Genomic DNA, 27,765 nt, shown 5'->3' on the forward strand with positions numbered 1-27,765 from the left:
GTTTTGACGGGTTCATCGATACGAAGAATGATGGTTTCCATTTCCATAAGAGTGTTGGTTCATAAAGATACTGAAGTGAGATTTCGGACCAGAAAAGATTTTCATTTTTTCTTTTCCGAACGAACATTCTAATAACAATTATTTTGTTTTCAATCCATGTCTGACCAAATGATAGACGGGTATTATCTAATTCTAAGTCCTCTTGTTAATAGGAAAGGGGATTAAAGTATACGGAAGTGTATATTTTTAGTAAACGCTCTGACACATCATGATGTGGACGTAAATATCTCGGGGGAGCGAGCTGCCGGGCGGAGGTGTATGAAACACGTCAGCACTAATCGGGGAATTCTCGCTCACCCGTCCCGCCAAACCCACATACCCACACACATCCCACGTGTCAAAAATGCGACCAGTATACAATGTATACTATATTATATATAAATACTATAGGTCACTGACCTTGGGACGGGGCGTAGATGTTCAGGTACAGGCAATCCTCGGACTGGTTGCGCAGGTACGGCAACAGACGCTTGAGGTAGACGAGCCGTCCTACGGGCATGCGGTTCAGGGCTGCCGTCTCGTTGGACACGTCGGGCAAGCGTTGCGGGCACACTGGGCCGGGAGCGTCGGCCATCCGGACGCCGTCCCAGGGCGACGGGGTGCGAGTGGGTCCGAACCGGTTGGAGCCGACGGGCGGAGTGGCATATGGCACGCCCAGGAACGTGTCGACGGTGGCGGACGGCGTGCCGCCGGCGGCCGCTGACACGGACGCGTCCACGGTGCGCACCACGCCTTGAAGCTTGCCGTATCGGGTCTGCACGACCCGCGTGAGCGTGGCCGCGGATGCGGCGGGTGTCCACAGCGCGACCACGGCCACGATCGCCACGGTCAGCGCCACTGCCGCGGCGTTCGCGGTCGGTTGGCCGATCATTGGCCGCGGCACCGATCACCGTCGGCGTTTCTCACGTCCCATGTCTTCCGGTACCGTGGCCTGCGACGCGTCTCCCGTTTCCGCCGGCGGTTGGCCCGCGTCCGGCGGCGTCGGCCGCGACTGAGTAGGCGCGTGCGTCGGTGGCGGACGCGACGCTGTCCCGGATCCACTGGCTCCTGTTCCCGCGACTGACGTCTCCGACGCTACTGACGCCGACGGCGGTGCCGTGGCCGGTGTCCCGGTGCCGTCCGGCGTTTGCGTGGTCGGTTCGTCAACGGCGTCTTCGACGAATGTGCACAGCACGTATACCGCGACGGTGCACGTCAGGTACACGATAGTGGTCGTTATCACGTCCGCCACACCAAAGTCCAGTGGCGAACTGGATTCGCGGTCACCGTCGTCCAACGTGTTCATTCGACGGCCGATCTGATCGTGGGTGACCGCTGCGAAACGATCTCGTCACGAGCGCCTGCAAACAACCGTAATGATCTTATAATATTTTATAAAATTATAATTTTTTTGTAGTCATAATATTCTCTAAAATGTGACAAAATGTATTTTTCGCTACGTAAGTCGTCTAATATTATTTAGAAAAAAAACTTAGTTTATGGGTGGCTTTTATCGGTATATTATTCAACTCGCGATAAACTTCACGTTTAATGTTTGTCGTATAATATATGTCTGTAAAATAACTGTCTGTATTTTTTCTTTTCTTAAATAATCTCTGTACTACGCTTTTAAGTATTTTTATATAATTTTGTTGATATTACATATATTCATGTAAGTATCGTATTATATACGAAATTAAAATTAATGTTAACTTTGTACTCCGTCAAAAGCCCGGGCTTACATAAATAGTATATTTTATATTTATATATATTATATATATATTATGTGTAAGATACATTCAAAACTTTATTTACCCAAACTCAACTCTATAATATGTATAACGACGAATCTTTTCAAAGAACTATGACATTTTCATCATAAAACGTTTCTATTTAACGAATTAATTTTATATTAGTATCTTTTAATTAATTTAATATTTCTTAAATACTTTATTAATTATATTATTTATTATTTCTGATCAAACAATAATATATTGTTCCGCATAAAAATTCGGTTATTTATGTAAAAAAAATGTATTTATTTTTCACTAAATGTCTACCAAACGAATATTTGTTTCAAAGAACCGTCATTTTTGTTAAATAGAGGTTTGACTACACAATCCTCTATATCTGTCTCGTATAAAAATAACCTCAGACAGTGACAATGGGCGTTGCTAATGCGCGCCAAGTTCAGTGGCTCTTGGGAGCTTCACTTTGTTATTCCAACAACCTCCGAGACAGCATTTTATAAAGGCTAAGACGTTAAAGCAATTACCGTGGCAGCTACCGATCGTTGAAAACGAAAGCTGAAGCTGATGACGGAACTTGATTTAATCGAAGAATGTGGCCCGACCAAACTGGACGGAAATCGCTCTTTGCCCGACGAAATTATTCGCGCGTGTACGAGACAAAGCCGCGTCGATTATTGCATTAAAACGGTCAACGAAAACACAATTACAGTTTAACGCTGGATCAGCATAAGTGACGTCTACAGGTTCAAAGTCCTATAATTTATTATAATGCGCGTATCGACGTTCGAATTATAATAAAATGCAATGTGAGTAGGTATGCGAAACTGTAATAACTGTTCGGTGTGTTAAACGACTTTTTGTTTAGAGTTCGAGACGGCAAACAACTGAATAAAAATTGATTTATAGGCACAAAAAACTTAATTAAATATCGATGTGACATCACAATAATTATTCGTATTATTGCGCTTCACGTAGTAATTTTAATATCGATCGGTTCATTAATGACTGCGAAACGCCACAACATTTATTCGTAATAAAATTAATTTTCATTGTTCTATAATTTTACCTAAAAGTCACAACAGAGTATAAACAACTATAATATTGTTATCGTATAACGTTGTTAACTCGCATTATATTAAAACACATCAGTTGTTCATTTGAACATAATATTATATTCGCCGACAATATATGATTCGAAATTATCATTTTAGTGAACTAACGAGTCGAATTGCACTGCGTGAACATTTTCGTTACGTAGGTAGGAATTATACACTATATCATATCGTTTTATTAAGACTCGCTTTGCGAAAAAGGATTAGTAAAAGTTTTTAAAGTCTGCGCGTTAATCCGCTCAAGCGAGTTACAGTGCGACGACGGCGCTGTCATGTCCTATAGATATATGTTTACGGAGAAAAGACTACGGCGACAACGACGAAGACGCCGTTTTAATATAAATTCACCAAAGTACACATTCGTAGTATTTTATATATATATATATATATATAATATATATGTTATATAATAAAATACACAAGTGCGATTGTGTGCGTATTTGAGAGAGCCTGTAGACGTATTATATTTTCATGTGCATATACAACACATGCTATTTGTCGATTAATTTTAATACCCGTCGCACCCACGGCGACAAAAACTTTGATATTAAAATCCTAGTGCGGGAACGAAACGGTTACCATGGCGGAGACGAGACAGTGAGAGAAAAGGAATGAGGTTTAGGTGAACGGGGCATAAATCGTTTGTGCTGTATGCACGCGGATTTATCGCTGGTATTGCAATTATCGTTTTCGTTTTTTTCTTCTTTTTTATGCAAACGCTCTCCAACTACGAGATTATTACCCCACTTTTTCAAACAAAATTCGTACGCACAAATTGACATTTCGTGATCTAAAAAGCTTACACGTGCTAAAAAAATTCGTAGGTGTTTTCGAGATTATAATATAATATTATACTACCGACGATGACGACGACCGTCATTATTCAGTTGACAGTAGACGAGGGCGTACACAAAATATCATCATATTCCGACAGTCGCTGTCGATCGTGTGCAGCGTCGCTAGCTGGTATAAGTGTGTAACACCAAACTTTGTTGTTATCACAATGTACGTCTCTATACAAATCTAACAATCGAACATAATATTATGCATATTGTGTATGGCGCATATACGTATATATATATATATATATATAAATAATATATATTATGTTTGTATAATGTACGTATAATATGTGTGCAAGGCCAAGTAAATCGACACGACCAAACGTATATTATTACTATTATGTATCTGCGACGAACATACGTTTAAACAATGCGTGATAAATACTGGCCGACATATTATTATTCATATAATATAATGCAATAGTTATTACAATGGAATAGATTAAACGTCAAACAAATAATAAATCATAGAACATTTTTAGGGTTCATAAAATTACCGTTAAATATGATTTTTTTTAAAGAAACCGTATCTCAATCAATTTAGTAGGTGTCTATACTGATCATTTCTATAATGGGCGGACACCTATAACGACGTTTTGGCACTTCGATTTACAGAATACACGCCGTTTTAATTGACATAGTAGCTTTAAGACATCAAAATGTGATATGATGTGTTCGCAAGAAATGAGGGAGAATTTTTCGATATAATAATATTATACGTTTCTTACGAATTATAATCGTTATCGATCATCATTCCGTTAATGAAATTGTGTTCAGCCATTTTTTGATTTACTACAATACACGTCTAATTATTCGTCGAAATAATATTATCTTCTATCGTAAATATTGTCTTTCAATCGTAATTTTAGTTTTAAAATCAATTTCCATTTTTATCGAACAATAAGTAACAAAATAATTCAATAACTTATTTTACAATTGATATTTCTTATTAAAGTTTTATTTTTCATGTTTATCGTCACCTTATTATTACAAATGGTCCAATATCTAAAGGGCTTGCTTATATATATAATAAATAAATAAATATGCGTTTCAACAAATTCATCATACTTTATATTTTATTTTATGGCACATTCCAAAATATATAATAATTTTTGTTTATGACATTTTTACAAAGTTAACAAGCCATATTTTCATTGCTGTTTTTTTTTTACAGCCCGTCATTCTTAAAACGTATTTTTAGCTTTACATTTTTTGCTGAATATAATCAAGTAAAAGGATTTATATATACGATAGGCCGTTATTATCTTGATGATTATTCAAAATCATCTATCGGCGTCACGTTTACGCATGCCTTAGAGCTTTGTTAGTAGTTAATTTATAATATCCTTAAATAAATTAGGATCTACGTTATATAGATAAAATAAAATAATATAATGTTTTAGTACTAAGATAATTTTTTTCCCTCGCAAATTACATAGCTTTACCTTTCATATTTTATGAAAGAAATTTATTTAACATAACATAATAATCGTCTGGATTTTCATATATAATTTAATTTTCTAAATTTTTAGACATTTATATAACTATTTATCAATTATTATATTATCTTATTTTTATTTTGTTAAACCATTTTCTTGTTATTGTTTTATATTATTACGTAAAATATTAAAATGCTCATCATATAATATTAATGTTGTGGTTATATTTATTTCTATGTTGTATGCGCGTGTAGTTTGTTTTGATGAAAAGACATTTTTTTATTATAACTGATAATATAGTAATATCTAATTAGACGTTTATACATATAATTTCAAAGCATTCGTTTACGTTAAACTTATCCTTATCAGTATATACATTATACATGGATACTTTGAAAAGGAAGATTGTCTAACTAGGACGTTATTACTTGACTGACTGATATTTTAGATGGTTCATCATTATAGTAGGTGTGTTAATTAGAAACATCAAATCACGTTAAATTAATGACTTATCAGTGACGAATAAAATAGATCTTGACAAGTATATTTAACACCAAATCCATCCAGTTTTATATACACAGAACCTAGACATTAATATCTGAAATCCATATCATTAGTCACTCATGAATAAAATGATTATATAAATTTAATACTTATAATTAATATATCAATAAGTATTTTAACTGAGAAAAAAATATTCAATACAATAGTTATTATTAAATTTATTTTAAACTATTTCTACTAAAATACACCATAATATGATGAGTATTATAAACAACAAAATCGCTTCATTTTGATGTTAAGATCTAATTATTAGTCAATAATTTATATGTATATAATATACATTACCTAAACTACTTAATTATATTCCTCAATAAACAATTAATAGCTAAAGAAATCATAAAAAAAGGTTTTTGTTTATATTCATTAGAAAATAGTTATATTATTTATATTTTCCGTTAAATTTTTAGTTGACAGATTTTATTAAAAACTATGTTTTTTTTTATTCTTTCAATTAATTAGTTCTTAGTTATTGTGCAAAAAATTAAAACACATTTATGACATCATAAATTGAATTATAAAATTATTATTTAAAAAATATCTAATACTAATACTATAATCACTAGTAGGTATTATAAATAAAACCAAATGAAGGAAACTATAACATAATACCATTTACAGTTTAGGTTACTGTTAAAGATGTAATACGACTATACTAACTCGTATACTATAAAAAATGAATTAAAAATCTTGAAGAAAAAAAATAATTGTTTACTCTCTCTATAACGTGACACTTTTTTTCAATATTTTTACCCCTTCCGTTGTTGCTGCATGTAATTTTCTCCAGTGTCAAACTTTGAATATACCCTTAAACATACATATCGGTTGTGTTTATTTTCGGCTATGTTTATCGAGTGGATAATTTATTGAACAAGAAATAAAATCCAATCGAAATTCACCACAGGTTTAACACATACACACACACACACACAACCACGATACTAAAAAATAAATACTTTATAACGCTTATACAATGTCAACACCAACGCGAAATCAGAAAATAAACGCATAAAGCAAAACGTATTTTATGGAACCAACTATAGCCAGTCTATAGGTAATAGTAATATTATAAGAAAAACATATTATAATTAATAACGCTGATTGGAAATACGAAAATTTGCTATTTATTTTAAGAGACAATAATATTCCAACTCTATGTTATACGTTTACATATTATCATACTATGTATTAAATATTTTGTTCACATAATATTTCGTATTTTTTCGTTAGCAACAGAAATTATTATTCCCCGGCGAAGATACCGCTACACATAAATAACACCTCGTACCCGTTGATTCGATTTGAGAACACGTTGTCTGCGCGATTCGATTATACAGCCCGCTGACTGTAAAATATTATCGTAAACGAAATTGAATAGTCATTGGACGTAGACATTTTAACGGCGTATAGTATGCATATAATATATATTATATATATACATATCATAGAAATATATAACTATACGTATAGGAATATGATAATGACGTGACGACAACGTTTGTTTAGAGTGCCAGGGCATGGCGTGCGGGGTCGACGTTGGGTTGTGACAATATTATTATTATACTTATTGTAATAATATTATACAAACAGTACAAGCTACAACTGACCTGGGGAAATTCGACGGCACTCCGTATAGGCAAAATAGCTACGTTCGTGTCGATAACATAAAAATATGGTGCAGAGAAGATGGCTGGGTAAAGAGTACAATATAATAATATTATAAATATATTATAAATTTATAACAAAGGTAGCTAAACGCGAAGCTCTGAGTCATGTAATATTATTTTTGTTTATTTTTTTTGTTCATGTAATTTTTAGAAATGTAGAAAAAAACGGTTCATCCCGACTAACTCGCAAGCCCAACCGTGACAGTAAAAAATTTGATTATAAAAAGGAAAAACACAATTATCGAATGACTCAAAATGTTACGATAACAATAACATAGTAACATATTATAGACTACAGTCTATATAGTCAACACGGTGTACGTTTTTATAGGTGTTAGGCAGAGTGAAGGTATAATGCCATTTGTGGTGTGCACATTTCTTTTACTATTTCTGTAATAATTATATTATAATTATGTTTAATCGTATCGTTTTTACGGCGAACCGAACGTGACCTTTGTAGTACAGTTAGACCAATTTGGGTATATCCGGCATAAAAAAAAACTAGCCACCGGTACTACTTTAATATACCAAAATATTATGTAATATATAATATGGACTTTGAAAATTGGAAATTGGACCAGATAAATCAGGAACACTGCGCCGGGATTGGTCGCCGGGAGCATAAATGTTTTTCTTATATGACTTTTGATCGAGATCTCGACGTATATAATAACGCGTTTGATCTAATTCTAGAATCGGACATTAAAGGGGTATATAAAAATGAAATATCTTCACTAGCGGTAACACACATCTCCCAGCTAAGGACGGTAAATCATATATTCACATTACATGTACACCTATAATATTATAGTATATTATATATAAAATGTTTTGGGATAAAATATAGGAGTGGTCCGAACGCGGTGCAATTTTCACATTAATTTCGTATAAAACCCGTCGATATAATATATCATATAATATCTGAGCTATAATGGACCCGATAACACTTATATATGAGTACGATTTATGATATTAAATTACTCAGTGATTAGGATTCGCCAAATAAATATTTTATCCCTAGTATCAAAAGAATAAATAGTGTAAGTAGTAATAATTATGCAATAGGTATGCATGTAATATATTATTATTTTTATTGCAATAGATACGTAATCATTTTTGTAAAAGCTTTAATCAAAATAAATGATATGGTAGAAATAAGAGAAATAAAAAGTTCTCAGAGAAATATCATCAATCAATAGAAGATAATCATAATTTATGTTCTATTTTTTTTTTTTTTTTTTTTATCAAAGTGATATTTTGGTTTTGTAAATAATAATATTATGATATATGAATAATATTATCATATTTTATTCAGTATTTGTGAGTTTCGAGTACAATATAATTATTACATTTTGAAGAACATAGTATATTATATTATACATATTTTATCAAACGTTACACTTTAACAAAGTTAAGAACTATTGTCACTACCTAAATGGATATATTTATACAGCTTCAAGTACTGAAAAGAGACTCCAATTAATTCAGTTCCAAAATTCGTGAATATGAATATTATAACTGACAAGGAATAAGAGAAAAAGTTTCAAATATCGGCGTACAAATTCCTGTCTTATTCTAAAGTCTAAACTATAAAATATAGTGATATACGTAGAAGTCGCAAAGGGATTTGAAAATCAATTTATTAAAATCTTAAATTTGTTCTATGACTACATCAAAAACTCAAAATGCACAAATGAACACTATAATATTCAAATTTCTTTAATTTTTTATTATTCCATTATCATAATATCAAAGATGTTCATTTTTGTTGATTTCAAATTTAAACCATAATTAACTCATAAAATTATATAATACTACCAATGTTCAGTGACCAATATAATGTGTGACCAAAAATACATTTAAAAATTATAATACGAAACGACCCTTTTTATACAACATGGTTGAAGAAAGATTTAAAATGAGAAAAAGAAACTACACGAGTGTTTTAGAACGGAAACGCATTTTAATTACAAGTTCATGAAAGACATAAAATCGTTTTTGCTCTCATCCGGTCTTAAAGTTGAATGGTAAAAAATTAACTGTAGTTCAGATAATAAAACTAATCAAATTAGTTTATGGGTATTACTGTAAAATATACCCATTTAAGTTTGAATACATTTAAAAGTAATACAGTCAAGCACTGGGCTTAAGAACTTCAAAATAAAAATGATTAAAGTTTCCAGATATTGTATACTATATTTACATAATGTACATACAAATTATTCTACTAAAATACTTTAACGATTACCTTTAGATTTTTAGTTGGTTAACTACTTTGTTTTTTTTTTTTTTTTTTTTTTTTAAATTGAAAAATAAATAAGGCCAAAGGATCGTTAGTTTTGAATAATTTAGGAAGAGTTATATGAAATACCAAACTAGAACATCATTCAGATAATTTAAAACGCCAGGATAATTACAATCTATTATATAGCGTGGAAGAAACGCCAGGAGCTTGGCGGTCCATTTAATATTATGTAAATAACAATCCTTGTTTTTACTAATCAAATGTTTTCTATATTATTTATATTTAATAATATTTATTTAAAATATATACGGGACATAAAAAATGTACATTTTGCCAGTCAGGCTTGAATAGCCGGTTCGGGTGGTGTTTCTGGGGGGGGGGTGATCCTAATGCTTAAATCGGAAAATTGTTATGCCTATACAAATTTATTCTGAACGGAGAGTCGACTAGAGTCGCAAGCTTGACTATATGGCAACAAAGTGACAAACAAATATCTGGTGGCGGTACTTGAATAAGTGGCCGATAAGACATTATTTTAGGGATGTTTTAATTTCACCGGGAACCCTGCGAATTCGACAACTGTGCCGGTAGTGGTCGATTCGGGCAACGGGCTGCGTCATTGGGTGGTTACGTTGGATAGTTAATCGACAGCTGTGTTGATCGGTAGGAATACTGTTCACCGTAAACCGTGTTTTAAGTTGTACTACGTCGCGTCTGGTTATAGGAACGCTGTGGGGTGCTGTGGTATTTGTCGGACATCGGGAACGCTTTAGGTTATCGATCTTACTTTTCTTCGATAGTAGTGCGTATAGTATATAGAGAAGAAGATTGTTGAAAATTTGTTTTGCCTTACTGAATTGTAAATCTTTAAAAATGTCCATCATTGGCTGGTTCCTTGCAACGATCTAGATGTTCCTTTTTCTTTTCCAATGTACTTCAAATTGCCTTGACTTTAGTATCTACAGATAGGTTAGGTTAAACACAATTATCCTCCTTATTTCTATTTTCCTTAACTCTGATGTATGTGTTTTTTTTTATGTTCAACTCGTTTGTGCTTAATTGCCACATTCTGATTGGCTGTTTTTCGTTATATCTATTGTTATATCTATATTGGTTGTCCAAAATGAATCGTTTAATAACACAGACGTGTTACACCATAATAAGAGTGAGAGACATTCGAGATTTAAAAACCTACAGCAATCAGATAATTCGAAGACAATGGGTCCGAAAAAAAACATTTTATCGAATATTATTGGTTTTTTGTCGTTTCAATTATTTATCAATTATTAATAATAAGATAATTTATTGATATTTACATTTATTTAAAACTATAATTTTGAATTTAATCAATTAACATTTAACTAATGTTATACAAGAGTTTAATTTTTACACTATTTGATTGCATTTTCATAATTTTCATTCAATTAAAATAAATTATAATTATTTTTTTTCTATTTGAACATTATTTTCCTCAAAAAATAGTATATCTATTATACAACAGTACCTACATGATTTAAGTTCAAAAAACAATAAGTTGTCTAATGACTTTTTAAACTTTCGACTCAGTTATATCAAATGGCTTGTTATTATTATTTTGTAATAGTATATTATATACAAATTAAAAGTATTTTAAAATAGCAATGTATTTATATTCAATTGTAGAAATGACTATAACAACATTTTTTTTTTAAATAAATCTGAATTAATGTAAAGATTATAATTTTTATGGTTTATCATCTTAGAATTTTTTGTAACCATTTTTTGCTATACGGGTATGTCAAAAGGTAAAAATAAAATAAATTATTACTAAAAAATGTACAGATAAGGTAAACCTAGTGAATCTAGTAGCAAAAAATACGCTACTGGGTTTTTTATGGAAAAGAAATGGGGTTGTAATGGAATAATTGTATATGCCCTTATATAATGATAAACATAAATACATTACAAGTACGTTTATAAATTCGAAGCTAATCACACAAGCTCAAAATAACCAAATAAGAGATTGAAAATACTGTCAGAAATATCTGACTGAAACTATTTGATGTACTCGTATCTCGTATATCACATATTTTTTTTTTTGTTTTATTTTATAACGTGTTGTTATTTTTAATTATTATTTAATCAATCTTCATACAGGTATGATATTTCATTAATTTTCATTTAAATAGTGCAATTTTATCTTGAAATTAAAAAAATAAAATAATATATTATTTTCAATCGCAATTTAGTTTAATTTGTAGCTGTATCAGTTATATAAAAATATAATACACTTATAATATATTATACCATAACTATTTCAGTATACCGAAATATATCCAATTACCCACAAAACAGAATATGAAGCTTTGGTGTTTATTATTTTTAACCATTTAACGGAGATATAGTTTTTAATAAATAAAAACCATAATCCAAAATGAATCCTGTTAGGTTAGATTAATCGCAAACATTGGTTGGCTAGAAACGGTGTAAGACGTCATCGCTAGACGGAAATGTGTAGACCATAGGGTATAAACCACACAGAAAAATTATATTAAATATAATTCGTGGCCACGAACTGCAGTACTCTTGTGGTTCGATTGTGCAAGTGTTCCTATATTTAAATTATTTACGTTAAAAACGAGCGAGCTTTCAACGTTTAATGAATAATCACTGTACACATATTATGATCATGCATCGTAAAAAGTTTTGTGTGCACACGAAAACGTTTTCCTGACATTCGTATAATACGTATGTACCTGCAGCTGTACATACATTTCGGTTTACGCACTGTGAATTTAAATTTCAACGCGTACCTATGTTTATCGTGTGTGTGTGCTCATGGGGCATTCATATTTTTCCTTTGAAAATACACTTGACTTTATAGGTAGGTTTGTGTTAGTGAAAGTCGTGAGCACTAAACAGGCTTGTCTGTTCTGCTCAGTCTTCTCATACCATATTGTTATGAATACGCGATATACCTTATTGCATATAACAATAATAATAATAATAATATAAATGTATACCAATTCCTACAACCATTTACACATCATACAATTGTATACATACATATATTAAAAATGCCGTGAAATGTGAATACAATGAAATGAAACTGTCTTAAGTATAATAAATATGAACAAATTGTACGATTTAGCTAAATTTAATTAAATATTTTAAAATAATTTGGTATAATATAAAAATGATGATATTTCTTTAATTATAAGTTTAAAGTAAATTACTTTTTATACTGAAGTTAGAAAAATTTTAATAGTATTATTTAATTGATTTATAATTTGGCTTTCGCACAACTCGCGTTCTATTAAGGATTTTTTCATGATTTATAGAGTGTGGAATAATAATTATATCTGACATCTTGTGAAAAATAACTACTAGACAAATATATTACAGAAAAGAAGAGAATATGATCGTTGCACATTGCGCTTTTACGCAGTTTTGTAAAAACGTAATATATCTATCGTTTTTTGAAAAAATAATATCGTCAGTGGATTACAGGACGATCTCTTTATACATTATTTGTATAGGTATAGATTAAAGATCATAAAACAACATCGCCTACGTTACGCTTACCTGAATCGACGATGGTACACCTGTATGTTGTTATTATTATCGTGAACGTATTGCCACAAGGATAAAATTCATGGAGACTAACTAACCAATTCCAGAGAGAAAGAGAGTGTGAGAGAGGGTGAGAGAGAGAAGGGAAAGAAGAAGAAGAGAAAAATCCACCTTAGCAAGAAAATGGCTGCGGAAAAAATTAATCCGCGGCTGCAGCAGGCCACCAAACAGCCAGAGGAAAAATGCGTGTATCGGACATTTTTTTCTTCTCATAAAGAAATTACCGAGTGAAAAGCAGAAAAAAATGATCAATAATTCATAGAATAGGGGGTTTTTTAATAATTTATGACGATACCGGTTATAATATCGATAACGTATAATACAGTATCAACACGACCACGTATCAGATACGCATCGGCGCATAATCAGCTAACTTTATGACTAAATAATAAAATTCAGCATGTCAGCAATAATCGCTAGTGGCTGATTCTACGTACCAAGTACTGTTCGATAGACGCACGACGTTCCTTTTATATTATTATAATAATATTTTTTCTATAAATTTAATATAAAAATGCAATAAGTTATTTTGTTTACATACAATACGAATTTTTATAATTTCTATCACGATCTAATGCCAATACAATTTTATAAAAACAATATAGAAAAATAGTAATATTTCTTGATTAATCGTTCATTTGCACCATTGGATATTATAATTATTTCATTTATTCACTAGGAATTTGCAGCATTACCTTTACACCTTTACACGTCTATCGTTTTAGGAGCTGAAATTATTATTATTTTTTTTTTACACCTCATCATCCCTCTTTCTCATAATACAATTTCATCGACAAAATTACTAAAATCAAAATATAAACAAACTTAACTGATACTTTTTCAATTTAACTGTATATAAAACAAAATGAGAAAACTGCAATTTTAAGTATACATTTTTTTTAGCAAACTATTATTATTAAGACTTTTAAAATTAAACAGAAAACTAAACGATGTAAATTTATAATAAACATATCTTATTTTCTTATGTAGCGATAGAATGACTACATATAAACTTCTTTATATATAAAAAAATATAAGATTATAAATAATTATGATAATATTTGAGTTTTATGAACTTAATTATTTTGATGAGATAATGTAATTTAAATTCAATGCATTCAGATTATTATGTATATTTTTTCATACAGACAAATTTGTGTACAATAATTGTACATTGTAATTATTAGTAAAATTATAAGGATTATATTTAGTGTAGTGTGGTAAGAGGGGTTGTATATTTTTTTCAGATTAAAATTATTTAAATTCTCTCATAACTCTTTTAATTTTTTTTCATCAATTTTGTTTGACATTCCTTTATTTTTATTACATAACCAATAAATATATTTTTTACAATAAGTGTAAGTGTTGAAATATAATTTAGTGGCTTTTAATATATAAATGAGTGAAGAGATCTTTTAATGAAGTTAATTAACTTCGGCAATTTGTTAAAATATTTTTTAATTATAATATCATCGTTATCATCATAAGCATAAATGTCTCAGCTATATTAAACATCGACAATGATTCACCATCTGACATAAATTATGACAATATAATTAAATCGTTTTCTGTGTCACAATCTAGAAAAAATATACATATTTTTTTAATACACAATTTTATTTAATTATATAAAAAATTCTGTGTCTCCTGGGTGAAAAATTCTTAATATTAGGGTCCTGTTAATTAATTAAACATTTATAAATACGGTTTTTTCCCACCACATATTTGATACATTTTTTTCGGTTTTTTTGATGTTAAGATTTTGTTTAAATTCCATTGTCATTATATACCTATTGATTTATACCAAATAGAATTATTTTTTTTTTAAAGTCTAATTTTATGAATAAAAAAATTAATACAATCCTATGGTTTTGTATACATGTTACATAGTGTAAAAATAAATTACATAGAACAACATTGTTGTATGTACTGACCGTTTTAGTATACAATTGCTTATTTTTTCAACGAACCTTTTTTTTCTATAGCCGTTTTATTAACGTGACGTATTTTTATCTGCGGGCCATTTGCTTGCCGATTACTATATTATATTAGTATGTATAGCGCTACTGTGTCAGCAGCATCCGCGCATTTTGTTCAACTAGCTGAAAGGAATATTATAGTAGGACCGTTTCGTTGTCAAATTAAATCCAGACAAATAATGAGGGTTTCCGATACCGCCCGGAACTTTGCGTTTGCTGTATCGGTATCCCGCCGTGGTCTATGAACGATTTTCGCTATATTACACAACGGTGATTTGACCGGCTGAATGAAACCCGAAAAAGGCTGATCGAACGCAATATCCTAAAATCTATAGTCCGTATTATAATATTATATATAGGTACTTGTTATGAAGACGATGCACATAACGGATAAAACCATACAAGACAAGTGTGATAATGAATGTTGTTTTTTTATAAAAATACAATGAATATCAGAACGTTTCATGGACGTTTTAAAAATGGCATTGAAAAAAATTATCGATTCTAGTCACTATTAACGCAGATCATTAATAGTATGAATGTCACGTTACATCACGCGACGGTTAAAGCGGTAGATCAGCAGATTTTGAAAAAAATGTTAGTTAGGTTCGACTCGGTTCAGTGTATGCATGCACTTTTCCTATAACTAAAAATGAATTAAAATTGTAAATATGATAATATATTTTGCTTTCTACCTAGGATAATTTGAAAGTTTTTTTTAAGATCATATACATATAGTAGTGATGCATATTATTGTATTAATACCCGATACACAGATCTATCGTGATGTCTATCAAAATGTCTGCTCGTCCTTTCTTTCCTCTATACATTACGTAGTAATAATAAATCGCTTGTTTTTGGTCTCATTTCTCAAAGCGTGTAAGTTGCACGACGAATTTTATAATAATTATAACAATAATATATAATATGCCCGCGTATTTACACGATCTTTACCAACAGCCGTCCCAATAACTATGATATTCCATGCTTCCCGATACAACCCTCTCTTCTCCTTTCTCCTTCTCGACACAACCCAATGATGGCATAAATTAAACTGATGAACGTGTAAGTACAATTGAAAAAAAAATTCTTCATGACCGAATTCTTTATCATAGTCACTGAGAGGACTAAGCATTTTCATGCAAATACTGCCGAAGAATAAAAAAATGTGGTGAGCACCCCAAATTACGGTACGAACGTAGAGGCTGATATACGAATATAAACACAATAGTATATAGTATATAGTAATAGTATATTATTTTCCTACGCTAAATAAAAACGATTTTACGAATATCGCTCCACTCCTAAGAACACTCAAACGTCACGATTTGTCGTATGGCCTTTTTATTTTACATTAGCCAATATACAATATTATATAATATTATATCGTTGCCCACGGATCAATAGTACAAGCGTGTTAACATGTATACCCACAAATAATTACCCGGTTTACTTAATAAATTTAAGAAAATATGTTACGTAAATATATAAAATACTAAAAAATAAAAATATTGAGTATTTATTCACACACAATGATGACCGAATTAGCGATTTTCTGTCGTTTTTTTTTCGTTTAGCTAACATATAAAAACGGTAAAATATGGTAACCCACTCCCGTATTATAGATATAAAGCATGATTTATCACCTCTATTTTTTTATTTTATAATACATTTATTGAAACTCTGATGTTTGGAATTTTCAAGTACACCTTTAGGACCATATTCTCAAATAGTTATATTGGTTTACATCACTTAAAGAGCATCCTGTGCTGATACAGATTTATTTTTTGTCAAGTTACAATCATCTGTTTTTTCTGTAAACTATGAAAATATTTATGTTGTTTTGATGAAGTTTGAACGAGTAGGTATAGTTTTTGAGTTATAAATTTCTACAATGTACATACTAGGATAATAATATATACTTAAAAATAGTTTTACGAAACTATCAAATGAATGTAATATTAATACAAGTACTAATTATTTTTAAGATTTCAAACAACTTTCATAAAATATAAATAGATTAATATTAATTACTATAATTTTCAAATCATCGTAGAATCCGTACGATCTAAATTAATTATTGTTTATCCTTAGTATACAAAAATAAAAAAAAAAAAACAAAAATTAATCAGTTGAATTTAAATTTGATTTAAACGTGTTCAATAAATTCGTTTCCAAAATATTTATATCAATGTAGTTTTGAAATGTTTGGTTAGTTTTAAAATAAAAACTAAATATATAATCTGAAATAACTAAAAATTCATAATTTGTACGAATTTATAAAAATAGAGGTGTGCATGAAAGGAAACTCATTCGGTTTATACCTTGTATACATTTCTCCGTAGAAAATCGACTTAACATTGCCGGGAACATTACACGACGTGTGTGTAATACGAGCGAGTACTCGTGTACGTAATATGTAATGTATAAGCAGTATATGCTGATGAATTTTTGGTTAATGCTAATGAGTTTTATATGCGATTTTCGGAAACAAAAGTGATATCGCATTACCGATGATTTAATAATGACATGGTATTAGTGTATTAATATAATATACACAGACGGACAGCTATTCGCGCCAGTTTGATCGAATATATTTGTTTCGATAATGAATTATGTCGTAACGCTAAATATTTTTTTTTTTTAATAATATACCATAACCAACCAAAAAAAAATGTTATTTTTGACAACTGTTAATTTAAATACGTATTTATATTGTTTTTATTAAAATAATTACGTGACTGTTATCATTAAAATCTAAGAAAGTTATAGAGTTTCAACTCGTATATTTCACAATAAATAATTGATTTTTTTTTTTTAATTTAATTACCTAGTTAATTAATTCAAACATTGAATGTTTTTACAATGTTCTAGATTTACAATAAATAAAAATAAACATGAAAGACCAAATAAATATTTTCTTTATTAGTTGTTCGGTTAGTTTTCTAGGATGATGTCTTGTAGTATACGATGTTTTAAATGTTTTTTTCAGCAGTACTGTAAAATAATGCTACTAAGATTTAAATTACATGATATTATTTCTTTTGCTATTGTAATTGCTATTCCTACACCAACACCATTGTCACTTTTGAAAGCATCAGTATATATGCCTTGGCTGGTTGGCTGGTTGGCTGATAAGATTGTTTTTGAGTTCGCAGAATGGATTTTTGAAAAGTTCTGGACGAGTTTCGTTTTTTTGTTAGCCAAAAGATTTGTGTTTACTTTGCACTTTGTCGACTAATAGAAGGGATTGAATAATAGTATATTTTATTATGTTTGAAAAATAAAAATCGGTATAAATATTTCGGTGTTATTTTACGGTGAAATTGATTACTATCCGAAGAATACAGATCCTTAGAGGGGTTTTATTGACTATAAAATAGATACTATTTCAACTGAGCTTAATTTAAAGTCACCAATTTCTAGGTGTAAACAGGTTAGGTTAAGTATTTGTATAACTTAAAAATTGTATAATACATAGACATTTTTTTTTTTTTTTTTTTTTTTTTTTTTTTTAATAATCCATTGTAGGTATATAATGTGATTTTAAACACAATTATAAGGTTAAATATTGCTATTGTTTAAAATGTTGATACGTTGACACAATAAAAAAAATAGAAAAATAAGTAACCAAAATAATAGGTAATATAATTGGACTATAATATATTAAATTAAAAAAAAAAAATAAAAAATTGTTACATATCATTATTCAAATATTTATAATTATTTTAATTAAAATATCTATCAATAAATTGTTGTAAAAAAAATATTTCTCTTATGTAGCAGATTGCTTACTAATTTTTTTTTCTAAAATTTTACTATAATCATTAATTTATATAAGTTATAATAAACATTACCTGTTTAGTTAACAAAATATAATTATAACTTTTTATAATATTTGTAAAATTAGTTTATATTTTTTTACAGAATAACTCTAGGTCTTGTAAATTAAAGACAACAACTATATGTATACAGTTTAATCATATAGTACTTGTCGATATTTTATTATTATTTTGTTATTTCATTTTTGTATATGATCATAATATGTAAATACAAACTACATTCTTGTGTGAATTCACAATATGCTAGAAAAAGAAAGATTTCATTGTTATGTTGTGTAAATACAATATTATTTGAACAAAACTATAATTGAAATCGAAAGAATTTCATCAATCAATTTGTAAATAATGGAACAAACAATGGTACTGAATAATTTACATTTGATTGTACTCATTCTATTGTTTTTCGTTTGGTTTTAAATCTCTGGCGTCTGTAGCGTCTAATAACTGTTACACAACTTTAACTTTTATTTTTTTTTTATTTTTTATTTAACTTTCGCACATGGTCTTTTATTTTAAACGTAGAAAAATTTAATAATGTATTTACTAAGAAACCGACGATACGTCGTAATTCTGCAAGTATAAAAAGTAACAATTTAAATATAAAATTTAACAACAAAAACTTAATTATTCTTCAATACGCTCATTTAGTTATTGATATATATATATTATATATAGATAACATTTTACAAATACAAAAATAAAAATAAAAATTCATAACAATAATTATAGATTTGTATTCCATAATAAATTGTTATTTTTTATACGAATATAATATATATATACATATTTATTATTTATGTTTATTTCATGTCATCACTCCGATACTGGAATTGTAAATGTAGAAAATGTTCGTCTTTCATTATGTGTTTGCACTTTACACTTGGCAAAGGTTAGGTTAGGTTAAAGATATGTAAATTTAGAGAAACGGTAAAATTCAAACTAATCACCTGATGTGAAATTTCTCAAACGCAAATACACAAATAAATAAAAATAATATATAATACACTAATTGATTTAGATAATATTATTGCGTTTTTAATGAGGTTAAATACTACAATAATATGTCAATGGAATTAAAATATTTGTAAAATATATTTTTTATTATAAAAAAATATTGTATTTTGTTATTGTTCAACACAGTAAATATAACACATATTTTAAAGTTTGCAATAATATCACATCTATGTATAAAATACCTAATTAAATTATTTTTTTTTTAATTAATGTCATACTAATTTTAAATTACAATTATCGTTTAGCTTAAAAAAACAAATTTGTAAAAATTAAAAGTAATCAGATTTTTAGAAAGTTAATTCAATGGATATTTCGCTAACACAGTCAAATAATCATCTTTGAAATTTTAATTCTAGGTTACTCAGATAATAAACTACACATCTTCATCAAAATAATAAAAGGACGAATAATAATGTTTTACTTTGTTTGTAATTACGCTGTCTACAAGTATTTTGTAAAGTTACTTCTTCAAAAGTTGTTAGCTTGGATAAGCGAAACTAATGTTTAAAAGTTAAAAACTATGTGTCATTTGAAGTAAAAATAACATAAGTTATTTAAATGTATAAAGAATATATTATTATTGTTATATCACATTGGGTATCGCTCTAAATTTACGAAATTACATCAAATGTAAGTTACCAGTTTCCACAATGCCTCGATATTTTATAACATTGAAAATTGTATAACTTTAATAATATTTATTGTATACATATTTGATATAAACATTAGGAATTTATAATACTTGACTTAATTTTACTGACACTGTTCGATAAAATTATCAATTTCTCCTAACCCATTGTTTTTAATTAATGATAATCAAAGTAACTTTTCAGACAGTTCCGCTTGAGACAATATAAACCAAATGAATCAAACTTACGGCACGAAACAAATTTCATCGGTAAAACAATAGATAACGATTTCCGAAGGTTCTTTGGGGGTATTATTAAAGATTTATCAAGAACTGTTCAAGCCCTATATCCCTATGGTTAAAAAATACGTAAAATATGATAACAATAAGAAATATTGTATAGAATACATATTTCAGCGCTATAGTGACTACCATTGAGTAGTGGGTCTGAAGTTTGTTTACAATATTTAAAAACGTATTTCATGCTCTACCCAACATTTTCATTAATTTTAAAATTGTCAACTATTTATTTTGTTAGTCGTAAAAGAAAATGAACAGTAAACGTTTAACTAAAGTATAACTATATATACTTAACGAATATAATATATATTAGTTCTTCTAAGATGTTATAAATTTGCAAAACTAAAAAATAAAACGGCTGAGAGTTTACGAATATAACAAAATCGTGGTTAAATTGATCACTATAATAATATCTAAGGTTATTCGCTTAACTAGCCACTTAAATATTCTCAGTTAATTAACATTTGGGTCTATAATTTAAAATTTACCTACATATAAGTATTTATAATATTATTATTTGTTGCTTAGTTATTAACTATAAAGCTCGATAAAGCTGTAAAAATATATTTCTAAATTTTTATTTCATAAAAATAGCCCTGTATAATCGTACACGCTGAGCCATACGTTATCAAGCTTTCTGATAAAATCAAAAAATGTATTTAATTAAAATATGCAAAACTATTTTAATTTCCATAATCTTTTATTATCATAGGAAGTTTAATGACGGTTAACAGCGGGTTAGTACGTTCCGGACATAGCTATATATTATAATATGCGTTCTGATTGTAGGTGCATTGCAAATAAAATATGCACCTGCTCATAGGTTTATGTTGATATTGTGTAATTTTTATTTTTATTTACGTGTAATTTGTCTAAAAAGTACGCAATAACCGTATACTCAAACATACTTTATTAATATGTATTATGCGATTTTATACAAAATTTTCAGTTACATTCGACAGTCGTTAAGATATACCTCTGTATGTCCCATACAATTGCATTATTATTATTATTATTATTATGATATATAGTTTTTGTAACTTACAAAGCGAATGTAATGCATTTCTTTCGAACCAATGGTTCGGTATTCGTTAATCCACTATACGTTACGCACTTCCGACACTCGTCTAGTCGGATATACACAGTACACACGCACACACAAACATGGTATTACGAGTCCGTACATAAAGGATCGTGGTGTGGCCAGAGTAGGGTCTTATACACAGACTGACGTAGGACCTACTCGTTATTTTAACTACCTATTCCGTGATATCGACCAAATACTTATTATTATTATTCCTTTCCGCGATTTTATAATCTATTCGAACATCTTGATCGTAACATGATAGATACTACGAATATTTATTATAGTATTAATACCTATAGAGGTAATACCTTATAGAGGTTTCCATCAATATATAAACCATAAATCTATAGGTATACAACTCATCAATTATTAAGGGAAATATTTTATTAATTTGAAAAAAAATTCTAACACATGTTGTAATTATTATTATATTTCAAATATTTAAATTGTGTAAATTATCATTATTTCTGACATATATTGCTGTGTACGGTCAAATATAACTTGACTTATCAAATTTTAATTTTTATATTTCAAATAGTAATTAACATTAATTCTATCACACTACTGTTAACCCTTTAATAATGTAGTTTACCTTAACACAATATTATAATTTATAGCACGTAGTAATTACGTTATCCAAAATACAATGAACGCTATTTTCGATAGTTATTACCCTACAATTCAATAATATAACATCAATCAAAAATAATATTTAATAATTGTATAAAAATGATTTATTTATTTAAAAATAATATATACGCAGAAAGTCATAAGTCATAAGTCATAACTAACCTACCCTGTTTCACAGGGTCAAACAATATTTTTTTAAATTACTTCAAAATGTTTAAATTGTTATCAACAATGAATTAAAATATTATGAATCTATTGTCCTCGAGTGTTTATTGACGATCACGCTCAATATCAAATAAATATAATATATTTAAGGGAATCTATAGCTACCCAGTTTTACAGCTAATACCTAGCTGTTCTAAATTATGTTATTAGATAGATTCTACAATTAAATAAATCACCATTCTATGAATCAACATCGCATAAAGGCATACCACTAATCACTCGGTATACAGTATATACAATTATACCTAAATATATAATAACATTAAATACAATAAGAACAGAAAACCGGTCACAAGAAAATTAGTTATAAATAATTACAACCACATTCGAACCCGTTAATCTCTAAATAACGATTAACAACATTCCTGGCAATCCCTTGTTAGTTTAATATATGCGGTTGGTTAAGGGATTTTCTCAATCCTTAGCACATTAATAAATAATTTATAGTTTTGTCAAAATGTACTATTATTATGATACTATATTACAGCCACCGAGCCATTCCACTGCATTTTGATTTCTGAATTATTGTTATTGAGTTTGCAGATTTTAATTATTCAGATCAAGATTGTTTAACAACGTAAATATTATTATATGTTTACCTTTCATTTTTAAATTTGTATGAGCAAGTAAAAAAAATATATATGTAAATTATTTGTGAATTGTAAATATTTTATTCACATACAAGCGTGCAAAATCATACATTAAGTATTTTTTGTCGATAGAAATATTTTTCGAATTTATTAATGTATTACAGAAAAAATTACAACTAAATATACTTAAACGTTATAATAGAATTATAAACCGTTTTGAATACTTCAGCAAAATATGTGCATGGTGGTCCTGCCACGATGGATAGAACATTAAATATTTTACAAGACATGTATGTATTCTATCTATTATTCGTACTTATATGCAAATACACGTCATTATAATAATAATATGTACTAATGAGCGGGACCATAAAGATAAAAAATGGAAAAAAAAATATGGAAAACATATTGTGTGCAAACACAATGAAATCGAAAATGACGGCATATAGCTGCTGTATGATGTACGTATATATTATTATTATTGTTATTATTATTATTATTTTCGTATGCGACGACGATTAGAAGAGGCCAAAGAGTCGCGCTGTTTCAATGCACACCAGTAAGCCGTAGTCACCGCGGTCGCAGTAGGTATTATATAGTACATCTATATTAACGCACGTAATGTGTATATTATAATAGCACACAGTGCAACCATTGCGCCGCCGCCGACGCCGTCATCACTCATCGTCGTTTTCATTATCGTACTCGCCGGGGCGTGTACGTAAATCATCAATTTTTGTTTTTACTATTTTCCCCGGCGAGAAAGGACGTAGCTAGGTGTACATAATGAAAGCCAAAAGCCCAAACAACGAACATGCACGTATTCATCTTACATAATATTGTATGTGTGTACGTATAATATGCGCATGCGTGTGTGCGACGAGCGTATACAAATATATTGTACGGATATACGTATATATATATATATATATATATATACGTGATATATACACGAGGACGTTAGGTAATCCAAAGTACGTATTTTTTCCTCCCTCGCTCGCGTGTTTAATGAGCACGAAATGAGAACCGACCACCGACCCCATCGAAAGAACACTTGACAGAAGGGGATGCGTCGGGATCGCACAGCAAACAAGCACGTCGCGAATATACATATACACGCTCTCCGGTATCCGTGTCTGCGCACATCGCCACGCGCGCATATCTTAATGCATTATATGCTCTCACTCACCACCTCGCGTCACCGAGAAATTCTCGTCACTTGTCGAGCGAATTCATATTATTTTTTTTCCTTTTAATTTTCATTCGCCCCGCCATAATTAGTGTCGACCGTACATAATAAAGTTATAGTAACACATAATAATGAGGCGTACACCGATAATATCCGTCTAAAACGAAAACGCTCTAAGCACTACAGCGCGGTGTCCGCACAGTGATTTGATAAATTATTAAATATTAATATTGAAATAATTCGTGTTATCGTTGTTGCTCCATATTATATATAATGTGGACAATTGGCGGCAAAAATACGGTCTTTTGGGGGTGGAAAACTAGAGTGTGTAATAACGACAGCAAGTACACGTATTTATATATATATACAGACGTTAACGGGTCGGTGGCATAACGCGGCGGCGGAGGTTGCAGTAAAACCGGCCGTCGTCTTCGAACTGACCCCGTCGGCTCGTAAAATTAATGAAGCACGCAATGACCCATTATATAGAACGCGTTATTACTGGCAACAAAACGAAATTGAGATTATTTACCGTGAGTGTTAATATATCATATTATATATATATATATATATATATATGACTGTGTGTGTATTCTGGCATACAGGACGTACGTTCAGTGATCATACGTATATAATAAAAATACGGAACGAATGGATGAATGAGAAGGGGTGAAAGAGGGAGAGAGAGACAGTGATGCATCCATCATGATCTACTAGAAATGCCGCGCAATGTCAATAAAAAATTTTCTGATCTTGTATGCTTCATAATAACTTGAACTCGAAGGATGCAGAAAAACAGCGTTTTAACGTGGCATTGATTTTTGTCTTTTTAACTTTCGTCCAAAATCCGTGCGAATTACAGTTTTGGACCTAAAATTGATCTTTTGGTTTTATGACGATGTTTACGATTTTTTTTTATTTCATCACATAACACACGTCGGTTAAAGAGATTAGGTTGGAAAACGCACTTCTAGATTTTTATTGGGAATTTAACACAGATTATTGTACAAAAAGGTAATTTTCTGAAATCATCTGGCAGAATTCGAGAAAATCTTTAAAAATAGGTGAGATTATTATTATAATCGATTTTCCATCTCCCTGAAATTATCTCATCTTAGTAGACAAACTGCAATTTCTACTGATAAAAAAATAATATACATATTATAAATATTTATAATATAGTGTATTGATATTCTTGAAACAAAATAGTCTTAAGTCATATCGATGATTAACAACTACATTAAAATATTATTTTAAATAGTGAGAACTCTGCAGACAACTTAAAAATAATACCAAATTAAGACGAATAGCTTCAATAGTAGGAAAAGTAGCTGAAGAACGTGTCTTAGGATTGTGAGTTTTCAAATATTTGTTTCTATGCAAATGGTTTTACTTACTAGAAATATTCTTAAATATTCATCATATATTGAGTTCTAGGTAGCATTTTATTATTTTATATAGACAGTCGTATTGATCCCATCGACTACATGTTAAAAGTACATAAGTCTATACCAAAATATACAAACATTTATATTCAATTAACGCCGTGTTAAAGTTGAGTATTACAAAATCACAATACTCAAAATATTCCAGACTCTCGACACGAATAATTATGTAAACCATGACTATACCCACCGCTTGGCCTAATCGAACGACAAATAAAGGTTTACCGCTCATTTTATTCCATTACAATAGCGCTTTTCTAAATCAAAAAACAATCGATTGCAAACACCGGCAAACTACATTTACTGAATAAACTTGTACACCATAAAAGTTGTCAATTTATATGTTCTTTGTCTCCGAAAGGTCCGAAGGTCTGCACATAAAACGTAAACCTTTCGGTCCTCTCTGCGGCGTGGCGATGGAGCGAAAAAAAAACACGAAATACTATGTAAGTGACCTTATTTCTACGGAAAAAAAAAACAAAAAAATACGACGCATCTCCGCCGTCTATATATCTCTTGCGTAACGGTTTTAAGACAGCTAACGACCACCAATCTCGCGGCGTTTGTTCAGCGAACCGCGAAACATCGGGTTTATGTACATCTATAATACACATACAAATATATACATACATATTCCGATCTTAAACCCAACGTGCACACGGTTAACATTGCGAAACTGTTCTTATCGTAAAATGTTTCCTAGTTCGGGCAGGGCAATACGATTGTCGATTATGCCTTACACTGAACATGCGCACGTGTTTGCAGTATTCGTATTGTCCAGTACCTACATGACGTAAATATGCGACACGTTGATCATATCGACGATATAAGTGCAGAGTAGTTAATAGCTCAATGTAACGAACTTGTGTTAAGCTAAATTGGATATTAAATATACATTATAACAATACTGTAAAAACGCAAACAATAAGGGGAAAAAATCGATATGAAAACGCTGTAAACAATTACGAAAACCGAATTTATTTAAATCGAATAGCATTACGAATACAACGATGATAATAAACGTAACAACAGTGTATTGTTTACAAATATAGGTAAGTATAATATTAGAATAACATACGGTATTATACATGGGAATCCCACGAATAACAGCCGCCGGTCGGACACTCGATCGGCTGACTATATAGACCGGAGCGTGGGAGATAATGCTACAACGGAACAACGACCGGTGAAGGCGCGGGAGAGATGGAAGTTTTGACGGTGTGGTGGCGGCGCAGCGTCGTTGGCGGTGGTAGCAGGGGGTGGGAATAGAGACGGTTAAGGCGGGAGAAAACACCCGTTAGTCCAAAACAAGGGTGGGGGTAGATGGTGGGAGAAGAGATGCAAGGAGAGGCTGTATAGAAGGTACTAATAAATTATATCCCCTCACTTCGGTTTGCCCACACTACAAGGACCACCGCCACCACCGGGGTTCCGTATCGTCCTGCGGGAGCTGTGAAACGGGCTCTAAACCCGCTTAATGGACGTTCACTTTACCGATGCGATGACACGCAAAAACAAAGCGATAATTCTTCGTACTACCACCGCTCCCTCCCCTACAGCGCTAAGTC

At 30.3% G+C, this 27,765-nt stretch overlaps 1 protein-coding gene across 3 annotated transcripts in view; it reads right to left on the bottom strand.

Moving 5' to 3' along the window:
• The window catches only part of LOC132918123 (neuroligin-4, Y-linked-like), a 384,793-nt gene that overhangs the window by 283,226 nt on the left and 73,802 nt on the right, over positions 1-27,765 (bottom strand). For all 3 annotated transcript variants that reach the window (XM_060979228.1, XM_060979226.1, XM_060979227.1), the window contains one exon: positions 460-1,400. In XM_060979228.1, coding sequence (XP_060835211.1) covers positions 460-931 — 472 coding nt within the window. In that variant the 5' untranslated portion in view covers positions 932-1,400. The remainder of the gene's footprint in view (positions 1-459; positions 1,401-27,765) is intronic.

The sequence above is a fragment of the Rhopalosiphum padi genome, chromosome 1 (assembly GCF_020882245.1).
Source record: "Rhopalosiphum padi isolate XX-2018 chromosome 1, ASM2088224v1, whole genome shotgun sequence".
In the NCBI taxonomy this organism is placed as follows: Eukaryota; Metazoa; Arthropoda; class Insecta; order Hemiptera; family Aphididae; genus Rhopalosiphum; species Rhopalosiphum padi.